Source organism: Gallus gallus, chromosome 1 (genome assembly GCF_016699485.2).
Source record: "Gallus gallus isolate bGalGal1 chromosome 1, bGalGal1.mat.broiler.GRCg7b, whole genome shotgun sequence".
Classification (NCBI taxonomy): domain Eukaryota; kingdom Metazoa; phylum Chordata; class Aves; order Galliformes; family Phasianidae; genus Gallus; species Gallus gallus.
Window position 1 is genome coordinate 23,035,404 of NC_052532.1, and position 21,862 is coordinate 23,057,265.

The 21,862-nt window shown below is 40.4% G+C and overlaps 1 protein-coding gene across 3 annotated transcripts in view; it reads left to right on the top strand.

Annotated features, from left to right (window-relative positions):
* Positions 1-80: 80 nt before the first annotated feature.
* AASS (aminoadipate-semialdehyde synthase) overlaps positions 81-21,862 on the top strand; it is a 30,402-nt gene continuing 8,620 nt past the window's right edge. Inside the window, exons 1-20 of one of the 3 annotated variants that reach the window (XM_046900009.1) lie at positions 81-143; positions 515-681; positions 1,555-1,775; positions 2,628-2,804; positions 3,409-3,493; positions 4,164-4,231; positions 4,327-4,473; positions 6,570-6,648; positions 6,750-6,877; positions 7,036-7,184; positions 8,455-8,577; positions 8,729-8,840; positions 9,355-9,414; positions 9,506-9,573; positions 13,593-13,714; positions 16,425-16,554; positions 17,158-17,268; positions 18,979-19,087; positions 19,510-19,650; positions 20,957-21,124. In XM_046900009.1, coding sequence (XP_046755965.1) covers positions 1,563-1,775; positions 2,628-2,804; positions 3,409-3,493; positions 4,164-4,231; positions 4,327-4,473; positions 6,570-6,648; positions 6,750-6,877; positions 7,036-7,184; positions 8,455-8,577; positions 8,729-8,840; positions 9,355-9,414; positions 9,506-9,573; positions 13,593-13,714; positions 16,425-16,554; positions 17,158-17,268; positions 18,979-19,087; positions 19,510-19,650; positions 20,957-21,124 — 2,190 coding nt within the window. In that variant the 5' untranslated portion in view covers positions 81-143; positions 515-681; positions 1,555-1,562. Of the gene's footprint in view, positions 216-514; positions 682-1,554; positions 1,776-2,627; positions 2,805-3,408; positions 3,494-4,163; positions 4,232-4,326; positions 4,474-6,569; positions 6,649-6,749; positions 6,878-7,035; positions 7,185-8,454; positions 8,578-8,728; positions 8,841-9,354; positions 9,415-9,505; positions 9,574-13,592; positions 13,715-16,424; positions 16,555-17,157; positions 17,269-18,978; positions 19,088-19,509; positions 19,651-20,956; positions 21,125-21,862 lie in introns of all 3 variants that reach the window. The other 2 variants (XM_015282251.4, XM_416001.8) reach the window with 2 other exon arrangements.

Here is a 21,862-nt window from a genome sequence, read left to right on the forward strand (position 1 = left end):
GGCGCCGTGACGCCGTGCCGCGGGCGCTGCCGGTTGGCGGCCAGCAGAGGGTGTAGCCGGAGGGCGGTCGGCGGTTGGCTGCCGCACGGGCGTCGGCAGGAGGGAGCCGAGCCGAGCCGAGCCGGGCCGCCCGCAGCTCCGAGGTAGGTCCCCGCGGAGTGAGCGCGGCCCGCTGCCCGTCCGTCGACCCGCGGGGCTCCTTGGCAGGGCGGCAGGTGCGCGGCGCGTTGCTCGGCGGGCTCGGGGCTGCGTGAGGAAGCGCCCGTGGCAGCGTCACCCCCCCCCGGTTGGGAACGTGGGCCGTCATCGCGCGTGGCTGCTGCGTGTCGCTTTTTATTTCTTTCTCCGAATTTCTGGTCGTTTTTATCTTTCTTTTTATTTTCGGCCTCGCTCTGTGTTTCCGTACTGCTTTTAATCTCGGTGCTGCTATCATCTGGGGGCAGCCCGAACTCGCGTGAGGGCACGCAACACCCTGCGTGCTGGTGCCGGGCTGACCCTCGTTATCGCCCCGCAGCGGTGTGCGTGCCAGCCCCGGGCCTGCCGCAGCTCTCTGCAGCGCCTGCTTCCTGCCCCGCTCCCCCTCGCTTCTGCTCAGCCAGCACGGAGCTGGACGGGACCTTCAGAGGCGTAGGGATAGAGATTGTCCAGGGCTGGGGCAGGAGGACCAACGGGATTTTCCAAGTGAGTGGGATAGAAGAGCTTTGTGTATTTATTTCCATCAGCTAAAACTGCTCTGGAAGTGAAATTCACATCTTTAAAGCCACTGTCTTTGAGATCCTTGCCTTAACAATCACACAAACACCTGAATCCTCGGTCTGCCCGGTGCCGGCATGCAGAACACTTGCCATAAGCTGCAGAGATAAACAGCAGCATATGGGAATGAAAAAGAGTGGAAATAAAAGGATAATAATCTGCCATGGATCTCTCATAATGAAGATTTTCCACTTTGCATGGACTTTTGCTTAGGAAGAAAGCCTGCCACTCCCAGCCAAACATACACTGCTGAGCAAATGGTTACTGCCACTTCCTTATCTTCATTATCTTCCAGCTTGTGCCAGAATTAGTTGAGTAGACATAATGAACATTGCTTGTACATATTGGGCTTTCCCTTCTAACCACCTGATCACCTTCTGCGTTCTGCTTTCTTGCCGTGTTGCTTACTGTTGTCGGTGCAAGCTTTGACAAGCAGCTGGTGTTTGCACATTTATGCTGGCAGATGTATTGGGTGTTTTTAAGTTTCCAGCATTCTTTATGAGCAGAAGTTGTAATCAAGGAGTTGTTATGTTTGCCATGCTAAAAGCCTTCCTTTGCAGTAGTACAACTGGTTGGTGAGGCCACCTCACCAACCGGAGATGCACCAAAGTACTTGCTGGCTTGGTGTCATCTAGGAATGCAAAATTAAACTCCTGTCCTACAAAAGTGGTGTGTAGCTAGAGTATGGGCTACCTGATTTGTGTTTTACAGCAGATCTTAAAGGAGACCAGAACTTTAGCACTGTTTGAAAGATCTGTCTAGATGTGCTATTTTACTGCTTTGTCTCTGCATCACCATCAGGCCTCACCATGCTGCGAGCCTTTAGCCACACAGGCAATAGGTGTGCATTCCGCCCTGCTGGGTGCCGGCACCACCACAAGCCCGTGCTGGCTATCAGGAGGGAAGATGTCAGTGCATGGGAACGCAGAGCTCCCCTGGCACCCAAGCATGTCAAGGAGCTGACACAGATGGGTTACAAAGTGCTGGTGCAGCCATCGAACCGGAGAGCCATCCATGAAAAGGTGAGGTCCCATTCGGAGTCAGACAAGCAAAATCCTGGCTCAGTTATTAAGCATAGTACAGGAGAGCTAACATTCAAAGGTTGTACACAAGGAAATGTATTACTCGTTGTGTTGTTGTATGTGAAGTTATTGTGTCCTAGTGTAGAGAATAAGCACACTGAAGAAGTGCTGGGTGCTCTTGGGGGACAGTTTTCTTTCCTTTGACTCTGTGAGCTTCAGGAATGAAAATATTTTGGCCTAAGGTATCTGAGCCAACAGATGAAAATTGAAACGTAAGTATGAAATTAGTGATCTCTAGCACATATCACCTTTTAATTAAGGCACAATGCTGGTTTTCACCAAAGCATGATCACATGAGAAACACAAGTAAGCTGGAATTTTAATAGATTTTTGAGGTAAGAGAGAGCAAAAATAGATTTTTCATATGGAAAAAACATTCTTTCAGCACGGGCTTAGTCTAATATGTTATAAAATCACATGTCATCGGGCTTTTTTGTCAGATCTCTCTAAACGTACTTGCAAGTATTTCAAAACATTGCAAAGGGCTGTTGTTACTGCAATACTGTAAGATAATTAAACACAGTAAAGTACTTTCTTTGTAGTCTGTAGAATTAAGATTAATTATTTTGTTAATGTGTATGTTTTGGCCTCATGTAATAGAATATTAACATTGAAATTCAATTTGATACTTCTTTTGATTGCAAGGTTTATGACTGTATCATGTACAGTAACTTGCTTCTATTTTGTAGAATTTTCTGTTTGTGCTCTGAAGTTGCTTTTGTGCTGAGATCGAAATATATGTTAATAAACAATGAACAACCAGAAAAAATAATTGATTTTTGTTTTGTGTAGGACTACATCAAAGCAGGTGGTATTATTCAGGAAGATATTTCTGAGGCTTCTCTGATAGTGGGTGTGAAGAGACCTCCAGAGGGCAAGTTAATCCCTAAGAAGAACTATGCCTTCTTCTCGCACACCATTAAAGCCCAAGAGGCAAACATGCCCCTTTTGGATGAGATTCTGAGACAGGTAAATGCTGTCATAACAAAGAGGGTGGCTGTTAGCAATGGGCTCAAACTGAGCTTGATCCTAAAGTCTGGTAGAAGGCATGTTGCCTCAGTGGTTGCTTTCAACATGCATATTTGTAGATAGCTCATGAGCACCATTCTCAGGATCCCTTCTTGGAGCTGAGTATTTCTCACTCAGGATCTACAGCTGTGTTTATGTGCACATGGCAGACAAGTTGTGACCATAGTGTACTTGAGAAATGTTCATGTCTGTGAGAGCACAAAGATCTGTGGGCGTTATAGATCCTTACTGAGGAAGTCAGCCAATTTGGGCAGAGAAAAGAGCAACTTCTTGGCTGGGGATGTGATCTGCAGCAGCTAAAGTGGCCCATTGAGGTGCTCTGTGCCAAGAGTAAACTTGAAACGCAGAGATTCACGCAACGAGAATTCAATGTAGTTTTTACATTTTATACTTAAATCTTGTTCTGCCTTTCTTGTATATTCCCATCAGCGTATATCAGGAAAGGGGTCAAGGGTGTATGAAAAGGTAATTTCTAGGAATGCAGTGTGCCACTGACTCTGCATTCACTGAAAATTTTAATACTCGATTTGCTATGTGTTTTCAGGAAGTTCGACTGTTTGACTATGAAAAAATGGTTGATCATAAAGGAATGCGAGTTGTGGCCTTTGGAAAGTGGGCTGGTGTAGCAGGTATCGTGCACAAAGTAAAGGCAGGCTTGAAACAGTAACTTCCTGTAATATTTCTGGTTCTGTCCATTTCCTGAAAGTTGGGGCTTTGGAATGCATTGTAACTGCTATGCTGCCTTTAAGACCTTTTTTCCTTTCTGTTTCGTGCTGCCTCCTTTTAATGAGACTACAAGTCAAATAGTCCCATGGATTCCTGACAAATCTACTGCTTATATTGAAGTCCAATTCATCTGTTCAACTAACCTGAGGCAGACAACATATTGAGGTCAACTGCACAGGCTTTTGAAAGATATTGCAGCTGAGAGTTCCATGGTTTTGAAGAACTTCTGTTTATCACTCTGTTACCCATCTACACTGATTTTTGTGAGGTGTGGTTCTCATTCTTTTCTGTTGAACTGCAATTCCGTTTCTTCAGGAAACTTTGTGTTACCTCTTTCTGTAATCTAGTAATCTGTATGCACCCAACAGAAGGATATCCATGTATTATAACATGCTGGAATGCATAATCTATGCCAAGGTCATGGCCTGCTATTGAATTTCTTCTTCCCTGATGTTATGTACATTTTCTTTATAAGGAAACTATTAAATCACAAGCAGAAGTATTTGGGATGATTTTCGACTTCAGTCATAATCTGCAGTTTCTAACTGTATGTATTCGTAATTAACACAATAGGAATGATCAACATTTTGCATGGATTGGGATTACGATTTTTAGCCCTGGGACATCACACTCCCTTCATGGTAAGAGTATATATATATTTTTTCTTTAGAAAAGTGATGTTCAAGCAACATCAGTATTTGAATAAGGAATGATGTCTTTGTGCCTTTGATTTCAGCACATTGGGATGGCACATAACTACAGGAATAGCAGTCAGGCTGTGCAGGCAGTACGAGACGCTGGATATGAAATTTCACTGGGACTGATGCCAAAGTCAGTTGGGCCCTTGACATTTGTGTTTACAGGCACTGGTAATGTGTCTAGGGTAAGAATTCTGTCTGCAAGCTGAAACACTACGTTACTTCTTGGCATTTGATGTGTCAGGTTAAATGTGTTAAGATGGGTTTATTTTGTTTGCCTGGACTTCATGTTATAATGCATGGGCATCCAACCTTTTGGCATGCCTAGGCCATGTTGAGTGAAGAGGAATTGTCTTGGGCCACATATATGTAGGTCACTCCAAAAGTAATGCAACCTATATATTTCCTTGGAAACAACAGCATACACAAATGAATACAGTAACACTGTTTGATAGAGCAAATTCTCTGCTACAGAACACCATTTTTCAGCATAGTCACCACCATTAGCTGTGCCTTTTCATCAGCAATGAACAAGAGCCTACATGTCACATCCATTATATCCTGTACCAGCAATGGTGACCTGCTGTTGCTGTCACCACTGCTGAAACTCACTACCCACCACCTCACTGTGCTCATATCCACTGGTTGGTCTCCATCAGTGTTCAGCAAGCATTGGTGAATGTCAGTGGGTACCATTTTTTCTGCATGGATCAATTCAATGATACACCTTTGCTCCATATGAACTTCCATGTCAGATGTCATTTGTTGGACTGTCCCTTTGCTGCCATCTGTCACATGGCAACAGCGTATAACGGGCTGTTTGTGGGAGTGTTCAGCCTCTACTGCCATACCACCAACATCCACCTCTGATGTGGGCCAACATAATAAAATAGAAGGCATTACTTCTGGAGCTGCCCTCCAAAATATAAAATTAATATATATGAATATATAATAGTTAATATGCATATATATACAATGTAGATTTATAAAATATATAATATAGTTAATGTATATAAGTAAAAAAACATTTTAATATTTTTTATTAAAGCATAAAAAAGGAGAGCAACAAAACCACAAAAACAGTGAGACATGACCCTGTTTTTGTGAAAATACCACATCAAGCTGGTTCAATTGCAATGGTTTCCATTCTCAGTGAGCTCATGAGGTGTCATTAGCGATTTCTGATGAAATTTCATTTTTCCTTTGCTTTACCCTTGAACACAGTTGTTCACAAATACACTTACTGCCAAAAAGCAATGGTGTGAGTAAGGGATGACTGTGAAGTGAGAGGTATTTCTTACCATTAAGATCGGGCTTAGGAAAATCTGGGAGAGGGACATGATCAGATTTTTAATTGAATGTCTGGCTGCAACTCTGTATATTGCATTTGAAAATTTGCAGGTCATGTATTTATGCTGACTGAGAATGGAGTCACAAATATTTACAAAAAATTATCTTTTTTTTGTAATCTTGAAACTTGTTCTCAAATTCCTTTATCACAGTGGAAAGCACAGCTACATGTTTTTTGCTGTTCACAGTACGGTGCTTAGCCAATGTACCAAAATACATAAAATTATTTGCCATTACTTGAGTTAGCACTGCACTGTTCCCTCTCCTTGTCCTGGTTTCAGCCCAGATAGGGTTAATAGTGCACTGATGTTTGGTCGTTGCAGAGGGATGGGTGCATGGCCTGCTGCTGCCATGATAGCATGGAGTAGTGTGTGGACTGCACTGCAAGCCTTGCCAGACTACATGCAGCCCCTTGGGCCATGGTTGGACATGCTTGTTTTAATGTGTCAAAGATTTATAAGTACTCTACACTAAGGTTTTTAGCATGAAATCATGCTTGACAAGACTAACTCTGCTAACTTTGTTCCATGAATATTAGGTTAAACCCTATTTCTCCTTTCTCCTTTTTCCTATCTGCATGACTTTTGTTTTCCACTCTTCCTTCCGGGCTCACAAAGTGTGTTGAGTCAGTCCATTAAATTATGGGGAAAGAAATACCTATTCTAATACTTGTTGACTTTTTATATCTGTTTCGATAACACTGACTTGGCTCACAAGTGCTGGGCTTTAGATTTGGTATCTAGGATTTGGGGAAAAAGACTCACCCCTGATTTTGACAACAGAAGTCATTTAACAAGGCTCCAGCAATAAAGGAAAATCATTGCCTGTGACAGATCGTTGTCATTTTTGTATCTCCTTTCTTAGACCCAATGAGCAGTGTTACACGATCCTGTATTCTTTCCTCATTCTCAATTCCACATTTGCTTTACAGGGTGCCCAAGAAATGTTCAATGCCTTGCCATGTGAGTTCGTGGAACCACATGAGTTAAAGGAAGTTTCCCGATCTGGAGGTAGGCTGAGACAATAAATGTGATTAAAAACATTCAAACCTTGTTTGTAGGTATATCAGCTAATTATTGTTGTTATTATTATTATTATTATTTTGCTTCAGATCTCAGAAAAGTCTATGGGACAGTGTTAAGCCGTCACCATCATCTTGTAAGGAAGCGTGATGGAATGTATGATCCAGCAGACTATGATAAACATCCAGAACTTTACACTTCTCGCTTTAACACTGATGTGAGCATCCCTTCTGGTCTTTTATAAAAGATTTTTCACAGAAAGTTGGTAGTTCCTACTTCATTGTTTATCTGTTGATTTAATACTCCAGACCAGGGAACTTCAACTTATTCTGTTACTTAAATGGGAACACCAGACTTCTGTAACTTCCTTTGCAGATTGCACCCTACACAACTTGTTTAATTAATGGCATATACTGGGAACAAAACACTCCTCGCTTGTTAAGTCGACAAGATGCTCAGAAGCTACTGGTGCCAGTTAAATCTGCTGCTGGTGCACCTGAGGGCTGTCCTGAGTTACCGCACAAGTAAGACACCTCATTTTGGTTGTAACTGTCCTTGAGTACCGTGATTAAGTCATAACGCTAAGCAGATTCATGACAGTATGGCAAATGATTTTGTTTCTCTTACATGCTGCAAAATGCCCCATTGATTCTGCTTTTGTTTTTCTGTGATTTCCAGCCTTTTTTCACAGTTTGGAGTTTCTGAAAATATCACAGTGCAAATGACTGACAGGTATTGTCTGTCTTTCTGCAAAGGTTGTTCTGCTCTTGATCCTTATGCAGAATGCGAGCAGAATGCAAATACTGGCATCTGAGATTTGTACCTACTGCACCATTATTGCTAGAGATGTCTATGCATGAACAGAACTAGCTGAATGAGGGGCTTCTTCCTGTTCTCTCATTTGGCTTGTGCAAGTTCATTAACTGTTCCTTATGAGCTCTGACTTCTGCGGTAAGTAGCTGGAATGCTAAGAATCCTAGAATCATAGAATGGTTTGCGTTGGAAGGGATCTTTAAGATCATCTAATTCCAACCTCCTGCTATAGGCAGGGACACCTCCCTCTAGACCAGGTTGCCCAAAGCCCCACCCAGCCTGGCCTGGTTTCTCAACCCTAGCTTTAAAGATGGACTGTGAGGTATAAATGCAGGCTTATACTCCCTTCAGTGTGGGTAGGAGCTCACTCTTTCTAGCCCACCCAATACTGTAATAGCCCAGAGATGTGTTTTGTAAACATATGGCTATGTATACTGGTAAGGGTTTGGCTGTTTGCTCACTGTTGACATGTTTCTTCCTGACACTGAACAAATAAAGAGTTTAAAAGTTAACATTGAGTGGAGGCAGATGTTGTTTGTTAGGCTCATGAATGCACCACCAGTGCCAGATGTCTGCTGAGAGGAGGTAGCCATCCTAGCCATTCCTCTTATGATGATGAAATTATTGTAGCACAGGATTGCCCACTGGCAAGCGTGGGGGAACTGGTAGGTGGATGATGAGCAGGAGGTGTTTGCAGCACATCACAGAGAAAAAATGACAGATGAGTGGATTTTTCTGGTTTTTGAAAAGTTATGGTTGAAATTTGGATCCTACTGATTCAAATAGAAATTTTGACTACAGTCGCTTCAGGTTTCATTTGTGTTTCTTGGAGGTCATTGTTTGAGTAATTTATTTAAAATCAATACAACTACAACACTGATTGTTCATCTCATTTTTATTTTTTTTTCTTGTTTACTTGTGATCTCTTCCACACATGTTTGTTTGTAATTCGGATGCTTTTCTTTTGTTTGATTGCTTTAGACTTTTGGCAATATGTGACATTTCAGCAGACACTGGAGGATCTATAGAATTTATGACGGAGTGTACAACAATTGACAGTCCGTTTTGTATGTATGATGCTGATCAGCATATTATTCATGACAGGTGAGATAGCCTTTAGTTCATATTGCATTCCTTTGTACTTTGTACAGTGAAACAATGTATTGAAAATCATGCACTGAAAATAATTCTGAAAGATGGGATTTTACAAGTATGAAAGAGAAGTTGTTTAGAGAAGCTGTATTCTCTCTTTCAGTGTTGAAGGCTCTGGTATTCTGATGTGTTCCATTGATAATCTGCCAGCACAGCTTCCTACAGAAGCAACAGAATACTTTGGTGACATGCTTTTCCCATATATTGAAGAGATGGTAAGATCTTATGTATGCAGCACAAAGGTAAAAACTTGGACTTTAGCCTGCTGGTTTGTTGCTTTTCTGGTCTCCTGTATACACTTAAAAGAAATCTGCTGTAGAACACAACAGACTTTGTTTTAAAAACAAGCTTTCTAAGTCTTGAGGCAATACTTTCAAAAATCAACATGCAAAGAAGAAATTAGGAACATAGATGTCTTAGGGATGTGCAGATAATACTTTCTTTAGGCAGGAAATGGTCTCTGGAAGACAGATCATTGTTTATGGACCCTGCTGCAGTAGGTTTTGAAAACTGAAGGGTTTTTTGGGCACTCAACAATCACACTAAGACCACTGTTTGAATTTTCATGGAAGTCAAAAGACACCAATCATGGCTGGGGTAATTTTAGATTTAGAAGATACTGACATTGTTGCGTGCATTTAAATGTGGCTTAAAATCTTGATATTTTACTCTGAAAAAAAATACTATGGGAAATAAAACAATCTGATTTGCAAAAACTTCTTTTCACAGTTATTATCGGAAGGCTCAGAACCTCTTGAAAACCAGAATTACTCATCTGTTGTTCGAGATGTAAGTTTTGCAGTTTGGCTGACTGTTTGTATTCCTCTTTTTTAAAACACAGATACAAAAGCTCCTCAAGCTTTGTTTCATTTATTTCTAGGCAGTGATCGCATCCAATGGCTCACTGACAGCTAAGTATGAGTATATCCAGAAATTGAGGGAGAGCAGGTATTGTATAGCTTCTTAAAGTTTGGTTCAGAATTGTAAATACGCTTGTCTACCTTCTGTTTCCTCTTTGACATTTTATTTATCTTGTGTTTTGGTGGACTGCTGCTATATTGCACTCATTGTCTTCTAGCTTGTTGATTTCCTTCTTCCTTGATGCACACTGTCTAAATCATTAAAATCACAGAATCATGGAATGGCTTAGGTTGGAAGGTATCTTAAAGATCTTCTAGTTCCAACCTTCCTGCTGAGGGCAGGCCTGCCACTCACCAGGTCCGGCTGCTCAGGGCCTCATTCAACCTGGCCTCAAACACCTCCAGGGATGGGGCATCCACAACTTCTCTGGACAACCAGTGCCAGTGCCGCACCACCCTCTGAGTAAAGAATTTCTTCCTGACATCCAACCTGAATTTCAGCTCTTTTGGTTTAAAACTATCGCCCTTGTCCTGTCACTATCAGGTCTTGTAAAAGGCCTGTCTTCCTCCTGCTTATAAGCTCCCCTCAAGTACTGGAAGGCAATAGTGAGGCCTCCCCGGAGCCTTTTCCAAACTGAGTAAGTCCAACTCCCTCAACATTTCTTCAGAGGAGAGGTGCTCCAGCCCTTTGATTATCTCTGTGGCCTCCTCTGGACCCACTCCAATAACTCCACATCCCTCTGGTACTGAGTGCCCCAGACCTGGACTCAGTACTCCAAATGGGGCCTCACAAGGGCAGAGCAGAGGGGGACAGTCACCTCCCTCGTCCTGTTTGCTACCCCTCTTTTGATGCAGCCTGGGATACATCTGATTATTAGTAACTTACACTGAAGTGTCATTTTTCTCTTCCTGATGTGATCAAGGCTATTATTTTTACCAGAGGCAGAAAATAACCATACACCAGTATTCTTCTGTTCTTCCTCGCCGTTTTAAAATGGATTTGACATACAGTTCTTTGAAAGGAATGGCTGAAAAAGCTGTGTAGTATAGCTTGAATCTAGTTTCCTCAAGTATAGCTCAAGTGCCATGATGCTTAGCATTGTTCTGTGGGTGGATGTGTCCAGGAGCCTCTGTGAGACTCTTTGCCTTTTCATTATACTCCTGTAGCTACAGCTTTAGCTGCTGCTTCATCCTGACCCTGTTTCAATAGTTACCTGCCAGTGGTAGCATGAAAGAAGTAGCATTGAGTGGAGTTGCTAACAGAAGTATAAATAGATTTGATATCTCTTTCATTCCTCCTCCTCCCTGTCATTAACAAATACATAGAGTTTGCCTATGAAGAAGGTAAATTTGACAATAAGTGGATACTTCTGCCTTCATGTTCATGGTCAATGCCAGCTGTGCTATGTACCATATAAGAGTTGAAAGTGATCTGACCGGAAGCACTTGCATGCACCAGCACATACTAAAAGGACAGTGTGTTGACTCATGCCTGCCAAACTTATCAGATTTCCTTCGGAACTTTGGGAAGTCTGGTTATGAAATTGTGCATGATGAATTATGTATAGGTGTTTTTTTTCACCTGAAGTAACATTCTGTTTGCCTGCCAAAGACTATGGTTTATTACATTTATTTTTATCTTGTGCTATATACTAGACCACCTTAAGAGGCTGTCTCTAACAAATTTTCTTATTCCTTATGCAGCACAGGGATCTGTTTTTTTGGCTTTCTCCATAATCATTTGCATGGTCTTGTCTGAACTACCCTGAGAATCTGGAGACTTCCCAAGGGTTTTCTTTGGGTAGATTTTTGTTATTTCTGTAGACCTGTGTGTTGCATGTGATGTTCAGTTGTTCACTGGTGTTGCTCACTTAGTTATCAGAAAATCCAAACCTGCTAACACTACCCTCCCTTTATTTTGCAAACTTGAGAAATAATGCAAATGAAAGTGGGGAGTTCACTGCTTAAAGTGTGATGTTTAGCTAAAGGTAGGCTCTTGTTTAGAGCCTTTAGGAATTATGTGTCTTCTGTTATTACTCTAACAAAGTATTACGTTGTGTCTAGTTTAGTATCTGAGGGCTCTATTTAGACTAATTACTTATAACTTTGAATGTCCATGAACATGTCAAACATAGGATAGCCAGGCTGTATCAGCTGAACTGTACTGGGTGCCATCAGAATGCAGAAAAAGTTTGACTTACTGAACTTTTCTCCATCTTTTCACTTTCACTTGCTTCATACCTGCTACCAATTCATCACCCACAGTTGCAATGGCACGTCCCATTAACAGCATGGACTTCTTAAGTATTACTTTTAACTGTTCAGAGACTGACATGGAGCTGGCAATAACCTGAGACGTTGTTTTCTGGAATTCTGTTTCCACTCCTAGTGGGTCATTTGACAGCTCATGTTTATGCCTGTCCCAGAACAGTTGATCCAAGCGGTATCTAATTCTGGACATTGGAAAAGTTTAAAATATGTGGGATAAGAAATTTGATTGCAAAACTCGGATTTCTTTAGTTTAGGAACTCTCCCCTTTGTCAGCACTGTTGTTCCAAGCTCTGCACGTCACTCCTACTTTCTGTAAATAAACAATGGAGGAGAGTTCTTAGTCTTCCTTTGCCCAAGAAAGTGTAGTTGTGAAAGAGTTTGTTCTATTAGAATTGAAGCAGGAGAAGGAGAGTCCATGGGTTAGTCATATGAAAGGATATGACAGGCTTGGAACACCTTCTGTGAATAGATTAAATAATAATTTAAATAAAAAAATAAAATCTATGAAACTTGTAGGAAGGTCAAAATGTGCAGTAACCTCTAGTAATAGTATATATAGGTTAAACAGATGATACATTGGTGTATCCCATTAAAATTTAATGATCGAGAGGAGCTACTTAAAAAAAAAAAAAGAAAGAAAAAAAAGTCTAAAAGTAGAGGAAGAGAAAATGGAACATTGGGAATTTTGGAGGTTAATTCAGGCTTCACAAATGCTCAAACACGGGTGGCTGGAGTGTGCTTCAGAACGGTGGATTTGGTATTGATTTAAGTCTGTCCACTCAGAGTAGTCTTTCAGTACTATTGTTTGAGGCCTTGTGCCCCTAGGTATCCCACTGTGCTTCATGCCATGCTTTAGGCCATGCAATACCACTGTTTTTGTCATGCTATTTTGGCATTGCTCTGAGAGGCTGCAACAGCATCCTTCATTATTTTGAGCATCTTTGAACTGAAAAATCACAACTAAAAAGTGAGTTATAGGTGCCACGTAGAGCCCCTAGGAGGTCTGAGCCAACCATTATTTAGTGGAAATGAGGTTGGTCCTCTTCTGAGGACAGTAGCTCAAAGCAGGGTTGGTCAGCTTGAGATCAGGGCTCTCTCTGTGGCATAATCCACAGTGCAGTGTATGCCTACATAAACTCCTGGTAGATAAAGGAGAAATTGAGGATCTTCTGTAAACACTTCTGAAGTTTTCCAGTAAATCTGTATCTTGGAAGTTCCTAACTATGAACTGAAATTTGTTCTTAGAGTATGCTATAAGAAAAACAAAACCTCAAATAACTCCATTAATTATGTTAAACAGTAGGACGATAAGTAGCTTCCTTTTCTTAAAAAATAAAACAAAAGTGATTTAACTAACAAATACTGTTATTTACTAAATAGCTTTTAACTGCATAGTGATGAAATTCCTTAAGCAACCATTTTTACATTAGTTTTAATGCAAACTTGAGGTAAAAGGGAATAAATATAAAGAAATAAAATGTTTTCTTACTATAATTTATACATTTTTGAGTATATATTTAAGCAATTGCTGACCTACACTATTCTGACTCGCAAAAAGAAATGCAAAATCCAATGTGAACGCACTTTGTTCTCTAAGTCAATAGAAGAGCTACTTAAATTTATTTAGGAAAGAAACTGAAAATTACATTGTAGAAGAATGGAAGCTGTACTAAGCTGTGATTGACCAGTCTTGGGTTAGTTAGCCATGAAAGTGACTTGGTCTGAATAGAGCTCTTGGTTTGTAGACTTACTAAAACATGCTTATTCTGTTTGTTCTAACAGCATACCATTTCTTTATTCTGTGTGGTTTTTAATTCTGCCTTTCATACCTCCTAGGGAGTACGCCCAGTCACTGAGCATGGGTAATAAGAAGAGGGTTTTAGTACTCGGCTCTGGCTATGTTTCTGGCCCTGTACTTGAGTATCTCACTAGAGATTCTGATGTCGACATCACCATTGGTATGTAAGACTGCTCTTGTTTTCTACTTAAAAATTGTCTTGTATATATTACATGGATTTAGTCCAACCAACTGGTTTGGCTGTCCTTCTCATAAATAATAAATCAATCTGAGAACTTATAAAACCTTTGCTATTATGCACAACAGAAAAGGGTTTTGTAACCTTCTGAGCATTTTGAGTTCATATAGTTTATTTGAAAATGAAACATCTCCATGAAAAGTTTACTGTTTGCATATGTAACCTACAGAGAAATTAGAAATAAATATTTTTCCTTCCAAGCTGCTTTAGGCTCTTGATTGGTGTTGCTAGCCATACTGCTTTATCCTTTGCAGTAGTTGCCATAATACTTTTAACCCCTTGATAAAGACTTACCAGGAAGAAGAGGCGTACTCTAAGGAAGCTGTATGCTTGTTATTACTACTTCCTGAAGTGGCAAACAGGAAAGCATTACAGCAGTGCATCCCTTACCAGCAGGGAGGCTGTATCGTCTCTACAGTACAGTAGCAGTAAGGGAAACCAGGTGAACTGGAGGATCTGTTTTGCCAAGCACTGTGCAAACATAGCTGATTCCTCTTACCGGGATACCTTTAATGTGTGCAGTTTCTACGGTACTACTGAAAAAAAAAAAAGTTGGAAGGAAAGAGACACAAAGACATTACTTTTCCAATATTTGACAGCAGACAGGTAGATGAAGAAAGTGTAAAATGTACATTGAGGTGCCACATTTGGTTCCCTACTGTTAGGCTAGACTTATTTAAATGCAAGTGATTGGTGCCTTGAATGAAATCTTTAATTAGGAAACCTTCATGTAATGAACATTCTTTATTTTGTTTTGAATTTATAGACTGTTTTGCTTAGTGTTGTTTCCTCAGCACATGTTGATTAACAGAATAGGTAGAATTACTCTCTGGCAATATTTACTTCCCTTTGACTTTAGAAAGAACATAAGGAAATAGGGCCCCAACTTAGAGTCACAGATGCTTTTAATTCTCTGTAAGCCTCTTCCCCACCTGCTGCCTTCATTGCCCACTCCTTTCTCCTGGATGTGTTCCCGTTGCCTTCCTTCTGCTGGTTGCATGGCAAGCAAGGGCAGGGAACCAATTAATTTTAAGTGAGATGTGGCAAATACTGGCTGCTTTTAACCTGGATCATTTTTTTAGTTTTACTTTCCTTATAATGGTAAGTGCTGATGGCAGTGCAAGTGAGATAAAAGGAAAAGAACAGGCAGAGGTGGAGACTGGATTTCTTTTATTGATAATATCAACACACAGAGGGTTTGGAGGGCTAAGCCTTGGACAAATATTGGAATTAGTCAGACTGAATGTAGGCCTTTTAGTCACATCTTGCCTAAGAAAAAGCTTAATGTTTTCATAATGTTAGAAATGGTGAATGATGTGATTTTTTTTTTTAAGTTATTAAGCTGCTTTTGGCTATGAATAAGAATTTTGTTATAATGTACTGAAATGGTTTTGAAATACTCCTTTATGCAGGTTTATCTGGCTGTGTGGAATGGCGGATAGGGTGGGCTTTTCTAGGTGTGTGATGTGTTTGTCTGCTAAGTCTGTTACTTAGCTGTTTGGAGACTTATGTGTCTCTCAAGACCTTAGAATTAGGGAAGGTTTTCCTCTTTTGCTTAAACCCGTGTGATAAAAAGTAAGTTTTCCTCTTTGGACTTCTGGATTCCAAGCTAGCTTTTTGCTTTTCAGTGAAATAGTCTGTACATTTGTGGCAATGGCTACTGCCATTAAGAACTGTTTGAATACTTCAGCTCTGCATCTATTTGTCTGAGTTAGAGAAGTGACCATTTTTAAAACCAGAAAATAAGATGTGCTGTGTAGTGAATTAAAACAGGTTAGGCATCAAGATAAGTTGTTACTCTCATTGAAAATGTTTGATTTTCAGCAGGTTGTTACTAAGATAAAGCTAGTTTGGGATGCGTTATTTTTCCATTGCAGTCTTCCCTCCAGAGTTAGCCCAATACAATATCCCATTGAACTGAGATGCACTAGACATTTTCTGTGAGTGGAAACTCAAAGCAAGAGCAAAAAAATGTGCCTGTTCCATTGTAACACTAACGCTCTGGACATCTCCAGAATTTCAGATGGTTTGATTGGTGTAGGAGAAGGTGACTCATTTAGACTAAAATAATAGTCTTACCATGTGTGGCGTTGAAAAAAATAAATACAAAAACAAACAAACAAACAAAAAACAGCTCTGCAGCCCAGGCAAACATAACAACAGCCCAGCCAAAAGTACCACTAACCCATTCAGCCAGACCACTACTGGTTTGGAGATGTCCTACCTACTTCATCAGTAACGAAGAAAGATGATGACTTCTAGTTTTATGTGAGTAATCTATATTGACCTGCTGGTAGGTGGAAAGCATCAGCTTAAATTCTAGTTACTTTTAAGTATATCCACAGTTGTGCTAATTGGTTATAAGACCACTCTTTATTTCTGAGAGTGTTTTTTAGGTTCTTGTTGTTGAGTTGTAACTGCCATAGCTTGACACTGGCAATTGATAAAAAGAGTTTACTGCTCTACAGGTTCTTTATGCCTATTTTCTCTTCAACTCTTAATGAAAAGGAAGCATCTGTGCAGCAGTTTCCCTTTGGAAAGAAGGTGGCATATATGAAACAGTTATAGACGTGTATGCTTTGGACTTGTTTTCATCTTTGAGTAACTTGTTGGTGTTTTATTTTTAAAACAGTTTCTGTGATGAAGGAACAACTTGAAGAGCTGAGGAAAAAATACAGCAAAGTTACTTCAATTCATATGGATGTTATAAAGGATGAGGAAAAGCTGTCCTCTTTGGTGAAGAAACATGACCTTGTGATCAGGTCAGAATTCTGGGTAAAATAGGATGGGCTCAAGGTGAAGTCATGCTGCTCCTTTCTCCTACTTCACTGACCTAAGTTAGCACGGTAACTGTATAAAGGACCCTTCTGTGAATGCCCTCAGTATCAGACCTTTTGATAGAATATAAGTGGCAATAATAAATATACATAAGTGACATTTATTATTATTTCAGCACATAGGAACTGGGATTGTATTCCAGTATGTAAGTAGTTACAACTGGCCACTGCCATCTTGAGTAGTACTTCAGCAAGATGGTATGAATCTTATTCAGCTTGCCCATTTAGAAGGTCTCAAAAAAAGGTCTTTTTGTTTGTTTGTTGTTTATAAGGAGAAATATGACAGAAAAACTGTCTAAAGAATTAATACCATATTATTTTGCATACTATTCTGAGTCACACAACAGTGTTTCTCTGATAGGGTAGCATTTTACTTGTATAGGTGTGGAACTACTGAGAGCAAGGCAGGGATGACTTCTCCATTTACTTGAACTTTTTTTGTAGGCACAGGAAAAGTGTTAGTGAAAGTCTTCCAGCTTTGTCACTGGGTTGGATTTTGATGTTGCATAATTCTCTTTCAATTTGTAGTTTGCTGCCTTATTCAGTACATCCTTTGGTTGCTAAGAAATGTATCAACAACAAAGTGAACTTGGTAACAGCCAGCTACTTAACACCAGCCATGAAGGAACTCCAGGAGAGGTAGGTATGGGCATGTCTCTGGCGTAGCTTCTGACATTATCTGAAAAGTCTGCAGTGAATTATATCTGCAGCCCTTATTGTGAATTACTGTTTTTCTACATTGCCTGCTTCCCTTCCTACAAAGGAGGACTAAGTAATTTTCCCCAGAGTTGCACGTGGAGACTGTAGCAAAACAGAGCGGAGAGTGCATGCCCTGGTCTGGTCAGGCTACTGCTCTGAACACTGGAATATGTAGTTCTGCACGTCCCATTTTATTCCATGTCATTTTGCCTTGCCCTGTCTCCTCAAACCTGTTTGGAAGGAGGAGCTGGACTGTCCTGTTCCACCAGTGACAGCAAGCTTGATTGCTCTCATTCATCTTCCCCTTACAAAGAAACATTCCTGGCTTACTGTATTAAATTGGTGACAGTTCTGACTATTCTAATGTTTTTTTTGTTCTACTATATAAAGGAAAGGTTTTTCTTGGCATAGAGCTTCTCTGAGTCACGGTACTAGAACTCGAGAGTCAATTCAAGTGGGATGGCAATCCATTGTGAAGTGTTTCTGTAAATGATAAAACAGAAAGCTAGATGTGTAGAGAACCAGTGTTGCAGAAATGAGAGAGGTTTGTGCACCTCTCCTCCCCATCTTGCTGTGATACCAAGAGGTCATGTTGCTCTTGCCTAAAAATACCAACACCTTCCTCTCCGTCCCAAACAAACAAACAAAAAACCCAAACCACAGAAACGCCCCCTTCTCATTTATTGAAACACGAAGTGTTGTTTTCTGTTCATTTATTTAAAAACAAATTTAAAAGGAAAAAAAACCAACACCTCAGCTTGTGGTGATAACTGAGCTGCTCTGGGAATAGACAGCTGCTGTTTTGGTTTTTTTTTTTTTCCTTGCTTTTTGTAAAACTATCACCACAGAAAACCCAAGTGCTTAAAACTTAGGAAAGAAGACCTTTCTATCTCTATCTCTCTGTGGGAGCTCTTAGTTTAGGGCTGTTGTGGCTACCCCTGTTACGTCTTTTGCATTACTGCCTTCCCATGTTATAGTACTGTCCAGGAAAATATGGCATACAAAGTGGCTTTTAGGGATTTCTTTTTGTACTATCCTCTAAATCATGTGTCCAACCGTTTGGCTTGTCTAGGCTGCATTAAAGTGAAGAAGAATTGTCTTGGGAAGTGTATAAAATCTAAGATATAATAAGCAACAAAACTTGTTTTATTTTTTATTAAAACATAAAAGACAGCAACAAGAACATAAAACTAATGGGATATTGTCACCTTATTTTTGTGAAACTAACGATCAGTCTGCTTCAGTGGAAGTGAACTCCTTTGTGAGTTCTCAAGACTTTCAGGGATTTCGTGGCTGTGAGCAATGAGTGCCTGGCTGGGTTGGGCTGTTCAGTGAGGCAGAACTGCTACCGTGATGGCACAGGGCAGGGAGCAGCTGCAGGGTGAGCTGGGCAGGGCCGTATGCGACCTGCAGGTTGCAGATGCCTACTCTAGATGTTACAGTAAAATAAAAGAAAACAAGGCTGTCATGATTTCTAAGTAGTTGCACCCTTTGGATTTTAATATCTGCTTCTGTTTTTTTCCCATGAATCTCAGACAGAGGACAGAGAAGAGTTTGGGGAAAGTTTTCTGGGTCTCCCTTGGACAGATTTTGTGAACAGAAGGCCTGCATAGTCATTCTTCTGACACTGTCAATTTCTGCTACTTCTAGTGTAGAGGCTGCTGGTATTACAGTTATCAGTGAAATGGGCTTGGATCCTGGTCTTGACCATATGTTGGCAATGGAATGCATTGACAAGGCAAAAGAAGTTGGTGCTACGGTAAGGTTGACAGTTTGCGTGTGCTTCTGCCAGGGTTTTATTAGTAATGCTGTTCCTTTAACACCAGCCCGCTTTGGGGCATACCACCAGTATGTAATAGACTGTATCACACCCTAGCTTTTTCAGATGCTTGGAATTTGGTGTCAATTTAGCCTGTCTGTGAGAGCCCATCACTTAAGATGCCTTTGCCCCAGGTGCTTTCGCTATTTCACGAGCAGTGCAATGAGAAAGATTGATGCTGTTGCTTAGTGAAGTTCTTCTGATTTCCCCTGTCCACTGCAAATCTTGTAATTTGGCCTGGTTAGAAAATAACTTCAATAGAGTTTAAGAACTTAAAGAAATTCTGCAGGGCTGCTCTGTACTGTTTCCATCCCGTGTCTGTCATCTGTTCCTTGTTTCTCACCTGTGGACAAATCTGACAGGTTGTATCCTACACTTCCTTCTGTGGTGGCCTGCCAGCTCCAGAGCACTCTGATAATCCTCTGAGATACAAGTTCAGTTGGAGCCCTCAAGGAGTCTTGCTGAACACCGTTCAGTCTGCTACGTATTTAAAAAATGGAGAGGTGAAGTAACCCAATTGTTTCTATTTAAAGACAAAGAAGATGACACTAGGCTCAGGAGGGAATTGGGATTTGTGCTGTGTTTATTCTTAAGTGACTGACAGTTGCCTGAGTTGCGTGTGTCAATTAATCCTGTGTTCTGAGTATAATGGTGCCTGTCTGCTGCCAGCTTTTAATTCCTAATATATAGGATACCACAGAACTGTATGCTAATGACTATGGCACTGGCTTGAGGTTGTGTTCTGAGTTCAGCTTCCACGTAGTGCTTTTGCCACCTAATTGCCTGGTGTCTGGATCTTTGAAACAAAAATGAATGTGCATCCTATTTGCTTTTCCATCTAATTGCTTTTGCAAACCAAACAGCTTAATTCTATACTCGCACAGTGCCATTACATCTGTTTTATAGAAATACTGTCCGTTGTGGAAAGCTGCTGCAAGCCATTATCACCCTTCTGCTTTCCATTCCTATTTGATCACTCCTGCTTGCTCAGTGTAGTTACTGAGCAGGGCTATTCAAACATCAAGGAGACTTCTTGTATAACTACCTTAAAATTTAAGGCTAATTATCTAAACTTTCCTGTTTTGCAGATAGAAATCTTTTGAGATGTGTTGTCATGATGTTACTGTAATAAGAAAAAGTAAAAAGTCAGGACTTGTGTGTTGGGTCTTTATTAAAAAGCAGCAGCACACAATTATAAGTTTCAAATTAAAGGGTCCTTTAGAGAATGTGAAAATGTTTCTTAAGTTAAAACACATTGCATCCATGTGAATGGTTCATCAGAAGAGCACTATATGAGCGTGCCAGTAAGTTGCACAATCTTTCCTTCTTGCCACTTAAATCTTTAGCTGTGACTGTTGTGCAGAATTATTCTGCGCAAGTGTCCTGTTTAACAGACAGCAAGATCTTACAGTTTTGATGAAGACTTGGCTGCTTTAGGCTTTCTTCTAGAAGGAAACCTTGTCCCTTTGCTTTGAAGAAACAAAATGAGTTCATGTCCATGAAAATTGCACTAATGTAAGTGCAATGGGAGCCTGCAACCTTAATACAAGTGCAGCAGGAATTACTAGAATGTGTTAGCAGGATGCGAGTTGTTCTTGTCCTTTGATTAGTAACAGCTGATATAGTACATGCTCCTCCATCACAGAATATACTTAAATGGCTTCTGCAGCTGCTTTGTTTAGTTTGAGCCTTTGTTTGTGCCAGAAACACTAAGCATAATGTTCTTACTTGGAGCACACTTCATTTTTTTTCTGTTGTAAATCAAATTGCTGCAACAAAGTAATACTGCTGTTCTTTCATAACACTCAGGTTATCAATATTCCAGCGGGAGGAGCGTTGCTTGATTCTGTTACTGCAATGGATTTTTATCCAGGATTAAATTTGGAAGGTTTTCCTAACAGAGACAGTACAAAATATGCTGAGCCATATGGAATTCAGACAGCTCACACTTTGTTAAGGGGCACTTTAAGATACAAAGTAAGTTTTGATCGTTTTATTGTTGTTATTATTTTCCTGAGGAGATGAATGCTGTCATTTCAATAAAAATGTATTTAAGAGGCAGCCCATTTTAGCTCTGTACTTGCTATTTATGAATTCTCTTTATCTCAGCTGAGAAATAATTGAAAACATAGTTTTACTTTGTTTATTTAACAGGTGTTTGTTGCTGCAAACCAAAAGAATAACTTTACCCAGTCAGTTAGCTTGCATAGTCTTCATCAGTATTTCTTTCTTTTTTTCTGTGGCTTTGTAGTTAGTGTTGGATTGATAGAAGATATTAAAAAAAAATATATCAGTTTTGTGACGCATGTTGTTAGTATGTATTTTTAAGAATTGGTTAACCTCTGAAAGCTGATATGGAATGGAACATATAAATAATTACACCTATGAAAAATGTAACACAGAAAATCATAGAATCATAGAATGGCCTGGGTTGAAAAGGACCACAATGATCAGATGTGGTCAAAATGATCTGGTTTCAACCCCCCTGCTATGAGCAGGATCACGAACCACCAGACCAGGCTGCCCAGAGCCACATCCAGCCTGGCCTTGAATGCATCCAGGGATGGGGCATCCACAACCTCCTTGGACAACCTGTTCCAGTGCGTCACCACCCTCTGTGTGGAAAAACTTCTTCCTGATATCTAACCTAATCCTCCCCGTCTCAGTTTAAAACCATTCCCCTTGTCCTATTACTATCCACCCTCATAAACAGCC